Genomic DNA, 9,689 nt, shown 5'->3' on the forward strand with positions numbered 1-9,689 from the left:
AGGAACACATGCAGGTAAGGTAGGTGACTACGTAGAAGCCATAACTAATGAGACTGCGCATGCTCAAACACATCTCTTACACTATCATGAGCGAACTATCCACAGTGCTCTACTTCTCTTCAAAATAATGTACAATGTGAGAAAAACATTTAAAACACTAAATAAAACTGTTTCATCTTTCAACTCATTATTTTTCTAACGCAATTCGGCGTACATAGAATGTAGGGGCTGCGAGCTAACAGCTAACGTTAGCTCAGAAGCTAACATTATCATCATGGTTCTCTGTTTACGAAATATGCAGACATTTAGGCGTGTTTTATTTTTTTTACCACAAGCCGAATTAACCAGAAAGACCTTCTCCAAAACAAGTGGAAACGGTGAGTAAAACCAGTAAAGACTCTGAATAAAGCAGTTTCACATTCGCCATAAGGTTAGGTTGACTGGATGTGGCTGCGAGCTAATGCTAACGTTAGCTCAGCTTGTTTTCAAAGATAAGTTCTAGAGGTTAGGAAGTGTTAACAGGGTGCCAAATGTGCATAAAGGTGTTCTCAGACACCTGTTGACTGAAACCCTTTATCTGGTTCAAATGTAAATTAAAATACGTCTTATGTCTTCAAAAGTGTAGCATAGCCTACAGTATATGTGGCTTAACATTTTGTTTAAAGTCCTTTATGACTGCTTACACATTAACAAGTTGAGCAAATGAAACTCCTTAATTCAAGATGTCTAGAGTTTACTGTTATTATATCATAACTCTACAAAAATATTTAACATAAGTCTAGTCTTTTTTCATACATTGTAATGCAATATTACATATAATTCCCTTAGCAGGAGACACTGAAATGCAACATGGCTTGAATAAAGAGGTTACATCAACCTAAACACTTTATAATGTAAGCAGGGACTGAAAGAGCAGCATAAAAATACATGAAATGTTTCAGGGAAGTTTAAACTATTGAAGCTGGATCATTCCCTCAAGAAAAAGAGGCAGGGAAGCTGCCATTTTTTAACAGGGTTTGGCCAGATATTGTTTTCACATGGACCTCCATGATCGTTCTTCATAGCTGTCAGGAATTAAGCTGTAAAAATGGAGCTGATAAATTATTGCTTTATAGATCACATCTCAACCCAACCCTCGTCCACAGAGATCTGCCATGTTGCACGGTGTCAGGCTCCTCAGCTGCTCAGCAGGACGATGATGTAGATGAGCAGCAGGCAGATGAGGATGAGGGTGAAGTTGACGAAGAGTTCCTGCAGGTTCCTCTTGGCCTGGGGAGTCACCTCGATCATGGATGCTCGACGTATGGCCGACTTGGTCATGTGCTGGACACGCTCCATGGGGACAGGTTAGATTTTGATTGATTTTTGTTAAGAAAGCAGAGATCTGGGTCAGGCTGCTGGGCCTGTTTGCAGCGAGAAACTCAGGCTGGTTTCAGGTGAAGTCAAACTGCTGCAGGTGAGCTCAGGTCAGGTGTTTTTGGTAGTCTAGCATAATACGGTTAAGTCCTTGTTAAGCCTCTTCTCTTCTCTCTGCTGCTGGAAAGACAAGATAAGATTAACACCATGAAGGGCCAAAAGTAGGATATTAATTACATTTAACACAGACAGTAAGAAAAGCATGTTAACGACATTCAATCTCACTTTGCCTTTGAATTTAACAAAAAAAATGAATCCCTTTAGCCCCCTCCTGTGGTAATGCCCCCTGTTGAGATGTTGTTTGACCTTCGTGTATCGCAGCACATGGTGTGATGATAACAGAGGCGCCAGTGGACGGCTGGTGATGTGTTGATCCAGACTCTTGTTGAGGCAGCAACACAATGTGACTGACTGAAGGTGTGCATTATGAAAAGACATGAAGTGAAACACGTACCTCATTTTGAGATTTTATTAAATCTAAAATAAAGCTTCTAGGCTAGTTATCTTTGTATCTGAAAGTAGTCAATCATTGCATAGGTAAGAAAAATACCCATTCTGATTTCTAAGTTATTTTTCCTGCGGATGTTGCTGAAACAAAGTGTGTTCTTTCACTGCTTGTAATATTAAAACTGCATTTACTATATTTTGTTCTCAGCACAGAGGGCCATTTAGTACCTTGTCAAAACTTTTCAAATCTATTTCTGTCATTTCACTTCAGTTTTTCCTCCACACTTGATCCACTTCTGACTCACCCATTATCACTTGACATGCTAGCACCTTAACACACACCCACGCACACACACCTTTTCAAACCTCTTGGGATAACTGTGGAAGAGTGCACGTCAGCTTTGAGACCTTAAACTTCCGACCTGACTGAAGTGTGTTCTCTGACACGCTGATTTTTTTTTTGGGTTTAATTCATAAGCCCTGGAGACTTAGACAGCCGCTGTGCATGTGAAATGAAATGCGCCGTAGTTTGAAATAGTGTAATCTGAAATTACCTGCATTTAGAGGCTTAGTTTAGTTTGATTTTCTGTTTGATCTTGAAGTGTTCACCCCCTGTCACATGTCTGTATTTGTTTCCTGTCTTTAGTTTCCCTCAGCATCAACAGAAGCTCAGACTTTCCAAAAAAACAATACATATCAGTCATTCCTGGCATATTATGAGGCCCCTGTCTAGCTTTTGTCCCCTGAATCAGAGAAATTGAGAGAAACCTCCTGTTTTTGGTGTCATTACTTTGAAACCTTTGGGGTTAAGGGACTGAGGTGTGTGTGAGTGTCATCCTCCACTCGTCCACACACATCAGCCACATCATTATGAGCCGAGTGCCGACTGTCAATCATTTCCTGTTTCCCTCTCTGTGACGAGTGCGCAAGTAATCCTCATTTCCACAAAAAAAGTGAAATGTTGACTGTAAATACTCCCAGGCTTTGTCATTTCTTAAAGCCGATGTTAAGTAGCCATTATAACAGATGTCACAACCCAAAGACCCCCAAATAAGCCTCTTATTACATCTGAAGAATGATAACCGTCACTCACTGTACGGAGGCTCAGTCACTGGTACACTTTTATCTATACAGCTATGTTGAGCAAACTCCCGTATTATATCTGTTCATTGATAAAGCAGAAAGTTGCAAGCAGCTATTGTCTGCGATCGCAGGATATATTCTTGTTAGATGTGCCAAGAGTAAGGACTGTCTTAGGTAAGACAGCTTTTATGTGCGCAGCTCCACTTGCTTGGAACAGTCTACAGGCAAAATTGAAATTGAGCATTTTTATTTCTCTGAATGTATTTAAGGCACGTCTAAATGAAATGCTTTCTGACACTCTGGGTATTTGTAAATGTTGAATATGTAAATATGATATCCTCTGTTGTTTGTTTGTTTGTTGTTTTTATGTTTCATGTGGAACTAAATGATGCAGGTCTCCCTTGTAAATGAGATCGATGATCTCAAGGGACCAATCTGTCTAAATAAAGGTTTGAAATGAAATGAAATTACAACATAAGTGTTAACCAAAAAGCATTTTTCCAAAGACATATGACTACGTTGAAAGTCATCCTGTAGATGTGACTGCCTTGTATCTTTAGCGTGCTGACCGATCTGAGCCCAACGCCCACAACTAAAACACATTCACTCAGCACACTCACAGATATGTTCACTAGCAGCTTTATACACAGTCAGACAATGACAACCTACACCAGTGCCCCCAGTTACGGAGACATAACAACTCCCAGATGCACCAAACGCACACTACCCACCACTAACAACAGGTTGAACCACTGTTAATGGAAAAATGCAGCTCGACCCCAGGGAGACAAGACTTGACTTGCCTCTGGAGTGGATCTGCCAGTAACTAATTTAAATTGCGCATTGTATTTTTAAAGTGCGGTGAAACTAAAGGAGCAGTCACTCAAAGCAGGTTGTGAGCGGTCCGTGCCGGAGAAAACTAGCCAGATGTAAAAGTCACACATTCTGGGTCATATGACAAAGAACAGGCACGTAAATGGCATCATAATGTCATGACTGCAAACGATGCTCCATAATTCAACTGAGACTAATGGCTTCACATGCGGTTTGCACGTTTTCATCTGTAACATTGAGTGGACAAGAAGAAAGTCAACTTTTTACCTGTTTTAGATATTGTATCAACGCAAGGAACAAAACTTGAAGTTGTTGCCTGTTACAAATACCTTGGTATCTTGCTTGATGACTGTCTCTCTTTTAAACTTCATGTCAATAACCTGCTTAAAAAACTGAGGGTTAGGCTAGGTTTCTTTTTCAGGAATAAGTCCTGTTTCTCGCTTGAGGCCAGGAAAAGGCTAGTCACTGTGACTTTTTTACCTGTGCTGGACTATGGTGATCTGATGTATATGAATGCACCTGCCAACTACATGAGCAAACTAGATGCTGCGTATCATAGTGCTCTGAGATTTGTCACAAATTGTAAAGCACTTACTCATCACTGTACACTGTATACCAAGGCAGGTTTACCATCACTCACTGTACGGAGGCTCAGTCACTGGTACACTTTTATCTATACACCTATGTTGGGCAAACTCCCGTATTATATCTGTTCATTGATAAAGCAGAAAGTTGCAAGCAGCTATTGTCTGCGATCGCAGGATATAGTCTTGTTAGATGTGCCAAGAGTAAGGACTGTCTTAGGTAAGACAGCTTTTATGTGCGCAGCTCCACTTGCTTGGAACAGTCTACAGGCAAAATTGAAATTGAGCATTTTTATTTCTCTGAATGTATTTAAGGCACGTCTAAATGAAATGCTTTCTGACACTCTGGGTATTTGTAAATGTTGATATGTAAATATGATATCCTCTGTTGTTTGTTTGTTTGTTGTTTTTATGTTTCATGTGGAACTAAATGATGCAGGTCTCCCTTGTAAATGAGATCGATGATCTCAAGGGACCAATCTGTCTAAATAAAGGTTTGAAATGAAATGAAATGAAAATAGTCTCTGTTACACACTTTTCTCAAATCTTTACGCTGTGAGCTTCATTTTTGATTATTTTGCACCATTTGCATATTTTGTTATTAATCAATATGCTTTTCCTTTTTATTGAATTTCTCAATCGCTGGACATCCCTGTTAGCTGGCTTTTGTCTTCTGCGTCCAGAGGTCATCAGAGCGTAAATACAACTAAATCTGTTGCAAGAATGGAAAAGTCCTTTAAATCACATCAAAATCACATGGATGAATATCCGGAAAAAAAAACATGTGATATTGATTTTCTGAAGCCAATATGATTATTTATCGTCTGCTACTGTAAAAGTGTAAAATGTTTTTTTATATTTGAGCTGATGAGCGGTCTGAAAAAAATGTGCTTTAGATGGGAATGTAAGAAGTGGAGAGGACTGTTTATCCCTCTGGGAACTTCAGTCCACTTTCCATTCCCCCTCCTAGCCCTCTGCGCAGAGTTTACTGTGTGTGAACAAGGACTTTTTTTATAAGAAGCAGTGATTTTACACAGTTTCCCTCTGTAACACATAGTTACCCTTACAGTAAATCAACGATGTGCTCATCTAACCGACGGGCTAATTACAAATCAACTCATTTACACTTTAAAAAGCCATTAGGGTGCCATAAGAAGTGCTTCATAGTCATTACACTACTAGAAATAGGCAATACTTAGCATATTTAAATGAACATTCAAGTCTTATTATTGATTCTGAGCCTTATAATCATTTATCATCTCCCCATCTACTACCCTAAAATGAAATTAGAAATAAAGAGCAGATGTGAGGAGAGGATGCTGGTTCTTACCTTTCAGAGGAGAACAGAGCTGCTGGGAGTTTGAGAGAGAAATGTCAGATATGCATCGCTCTCCAACTGCTGTAAACACAATGTGAGAGAGGGAGGGGGAGGCGGAGGGGGAGAGAGGGAGGCAGGACATCCTAGAAAATATTTTAGGAGAGTGGGGATGCCGAGGTTGGACCATGTCTGATGAATCATACATGCATCACAGTGTAGACTTGTTGAAGAATTTAGGTTACTGTCGAAAAATCTGAAAGTTGTTTGATTAATAAGCTTGTAATGTAATTGTAGATATATTTAAGCAATAGCTCACGACAGGCCGTGGTATATGCTCATTATATCACAGCTAAGGGGCGTGGTTCGGCCCGACGCGAAGCGGAGAAAAGCAAACTGCCTGCGGTATACTGTTTTTCTCAGACGCGGAGGGATACTGACTTGTTGTGAAAAGTAATTTACAATTCTACCCGTGGTATACGCTCAGTATATCACGGCTAAGAACCAATCAGATTGCTTGATTTGACTTGTCCGTTTTATAATCTACAAAATAAGTCTCGTGACGGCCCTATCTTCTAATTCTTATACCAAGTGCCCTAGAAGATGCACATGTATGTAGCCAGAGAACAACTAACAATGCTACGTGGGGGAATGACTCTTCTTGTGCTCATCCATTTATTTGCGGCCCCTTCAGCATCCTAAAGCGTTGTACAGGTCACCTTGTTTGGATTCCTGAGCCGGCTGGCAGCTTGGCCCCCAATCAAACATCATGTACTCTATTGTCTTCATTATCCTGGCAGCCTGATGAACACTCAACAGCTGATGGCGCCTCTAAATATACAGTTCGGCCATGACCACGCCAGCAAAGAGCCCGCAAATTGATCCTCTGGGATCCTGATATTGAAGCAGCAGTGACAAAATAATTTCCTAAATAGCCGTATAATCTAAATGTGGCTTGTATCATCAGGCTGGTTTTTAATCCAGCCATGTAACAACAACAGCAACAGCTTTTTTAATTGTTGCTCCTGTTGAATAAATAATATATGTATGTGCCTGTTAGCAAGAGCACAACAGCACCAGAGAATCTATTAGATAACATGTATTGAAAATGCTTCTCCTATGTGCTAATATTTAAGATCAAAGAATCAAATTGATGCTGTTCATGGTAACGTTTAAAATATTTATTTCGAGTCATACTCCATAGATGCATACCCACTTATATCACTATGAATATACATAAGGACATGTTTTGGGGTTAAGTCCTGCAGGATCCTCCACATGGGAGGAATCAAAACATACAAACCCTTCTAAAAGTCCGGAAAAAGTAAAAATACCCCCCCACCCCCCTCTGTGGCCCAGAAAGCATTGCATCGGCCTTAAAAGGAGACTGTGTGTGTAAACAGGCTGTGTGTAATGCACTCAGTCACAGCAGATACGTGTCTCTCAGCCTCTTCTGTGACATGTGTATTCGTCTAAAGATAAGATGAAACAGCCATCCTCCTTTTGGGGAAGCAGAAAGCAGACCAGTGTTATTAGCAGGAGAATACGATAACACAAGTCTAGACGGAAGAAAAAGTAAAAACACATCAACAATATCAAAAACTAAATACAATGCCAAGTAGACATGCTCTATTTATGACACTTTAGCTGCTCTCCTTCATCCCTCCTGAGAGCGTTATTACCAACATCGGTATCGGTACCTTAAATAAAGTATTCCTGTCTTAGCTAGTCCCAACAATATGGAGCCTGTGGTTATGTTTTTATTATTCATAGGGGAACATCGAGCTGAATTTGTAATTTTTTAAGTCTTAGTGTTGTTGCACCGTAGAAGATTTTTTTTTTAAAGACTTTTTTTTCGTACACTCACCTGTGGCCCTTAACATAATAAAAGGACCATATATCATGCCCTACTCAAGTTTTGGCTTCCACACCATTTAGAGATGTCCCGATCCGATCACGTAATCGGGGATCGGAGCCGATCACGTGATTTTCAAAAGAACAGAATCGGGAGAAAAAAATCGGGGATCGGGATTTTTTTTTCTTTTCTTTTTTTTTAATAAAATATTTTTATTATTTTATTTAATGTTACAAAACAAAAATGACCATGTTCACGTCTTAAAGTCATCCTGAGGCCTTAGTTTTGGTTTAAAATTACCCAACATCATGTATGTGTTGCTTCTTTTGGGCTTGTTTTCATAGACCTGGTTGCTTATTTCTCTCAAATCTGGCAACAGAGTGGGCGCAGTGTCTAATAGTAGCAGTAAGCTAACGAGAGGCTACGTTCAGCTGGTGACTCGGGAATCGGGACAGAGAAAATGTCAGGAGTTTGGAAGTATTATAACATTGAAAGTGAAGGCAGTGTAACAGCCAGATGCAATGTTTGCAAGGCGGAGACTTTTAAAAGGAAAGAGAAACTGCCCCAGAACAGTGAAAAGGCCAAAAAAATTACAGCCAAGATAGCTGAATTCATCACGTTGGATGACCAGCCGTTATCTGTTACCTTTTTTTTCTCTTAATGCATTGCATAAAGATCGGATCGGGAAAAATCGGTATCGGCAGATTGTCAAAATCAAATGATCGGAATCGGATCGGGAGCAAAAAAAGGTGATCGGGACATCCCTCTTCTTTCTGACTTGTGGAAAGAAAATCTCCTTCACCCAATTCACCCAAAGTTAGCATTAGATATGGCCTCATTTGCATATTTAAAAACCCAATTTCATTAAAAAAAAGAGTGGTTTTAATGTAAGGTATCAGCTGGAGAGGTTTCATGGAGATATCTATTAGTTAACACAGAGTCAAATATCAAGAAGTGACTTTATTTTGACACAAGAAAAAGGGCAGAAATCCTAAATGTGTGATCAATTTCCAGTGTTATTCAAATGTATGTATATCTGACTGACTCTAAGTGCCTCAATGGTTCATTTTTATCGTCTTCCCCCTTCACAACCACACTACTTTTAGACCTAGCTAAGAAATCATTCTTAAAAAATGTCCTGTAAGAAAACAGTTCTCCTTTTTTCATCTTGTTTTTTTCTGTCCCAGCAGCGAGCGGTTGGTTCTCTGCAGCCTTACATGGTGAAAAGAGAGGGAGATGCAGAGGGAGAGAAACAGAAAACCAAAGCAGGAGAAACAGACAATCTGCCAGTGAGAGAGAAAGCTTTGGGTAAGGAAAACCAGAGTCATGTAAAATACTTTTCCCTCGTGACACTTTTCACACCACTGACCACATGCTCATGAAAAATGGAACGGATGTTAACAGGATTTTTTGAGACTAGAGCTAAACTTCAGCTTATACGCTAGGGACATTCAAATCAAATACAAACGTTTAAAAAGAGAAATCACAGAACCCTCTGCTCTAACATGGAGATAAACAACGGAGTCGCCCCTTAATCTCCATTGTTTTGGTTCATTTACACTGTGCAGAATCAGAAGTATTCAAAGGTAGGTCATCTGGTATTTACAAGGGAGGATTTGGCACTGATCTGCTCTGTATCGGAAATACTTTTTAAGTTCAGAGTGAAAACAGGCCCTGCACATAAAGAAGTAAGCATTCGTTGGGTTTGTTTCTTCAGGAACTAGGTAGGTGATATTAAAGGTCCCATGTCATGGCCATTTCCACTGATCATAATTCCATTGTTGAGGTCTACTAGAATAGATTTATATTGTGCAATTTTCCAAACTCACTTTGGTTTCTCATACAGCATCTCTGTAAACTACGTGTATTCACTGAATTTCACTCTCTGCCTTTAACGGCTCGTTGTAGCTCCAGTAGCTCCAGCCCCCACCCTCCCTGTGAGCACACTGTGCTCTGATTGGTCGGGACGTTGTGAATCGCGCTGAGCTCCGTGGAGGTGTTGTTTCCTTGTTTAGCGATACACAGCGAAACACAGCCAAACTCACCCTGAGCACACACAAAGTCACAGCCGAAATAAAAACAATAAGTGTGGCTTGATATTGAGTAAGAAAAAGGTTGATAAACGCTGTGAGAATGGGTCTGCAGAGAGAATTTC

The 9,689-nt window shown here is 40.0% G+C and overlaps 1 protein-coding gene across 2 annotated transcripts; it reads right to left on the minus strand.

The window, feature by feature from the left end:
• Window positions 1-6: 6 nt before the first annotated feature.
• Window positions 7-5,764, minus strand: pln2 (phospholamban 2). 2 transcript variants are annotated; one of them, XR_799842.1, is made up of 2 exons: window positions 5,695-5,752; window positions 7-1,536 (listed from the first exon to the last, which is right to left on the minus strand). XR_799842.1 is itself a non-coding variant. In XM_010787132.1 (2 exons), exon 2 carries the CDS (start codon window positions 1,336-1,338, stop codon window positions 1,177-1,179), a length of 162 nt encoding a protein of 53 aa, XP_010785434.1. In that variant the 5' UTR covers window positions 1,339-1,533; window positions 5,695-5,764; the 3' UTR covers window positions 7-1,176. The 2 variants fall into 2 exon arrangements, 1 of the variants encoding a protein (XP_010785434.1); XM_010787132.1 differs by having other exon boundaries at window positions 7-1,533; window positions 5,695-5,764.
• Window positions 5,765-9,689: the final 3,925 nt, after the last annotated feature.

Source organism: Notothenia coriiceps, unplaced genomic scaffold (genome assembly GCF_000735185.1).
Source record: "Notothenia coriiceps isolate Sejong01 unplaced genomic scaffold, NC01 NC01_scaffold00030160, whole genome shotgun sequence".
NCBI lineage: Eukaryota > Metazoa > Chordata > Actinopteri > Perciformes > Nototheniidae > Notothenia > Notothenia coriiceps.

What these genes read in the sequence shown, in the direction of transcription:
- pln2 (XM_010787132.1), bottom strand. Translation starts at nt 1,338, where the DNA reads ATGGAGCGTGTCCAGCACATGACCAAGTCGGCCATACGTCGAGCATCC.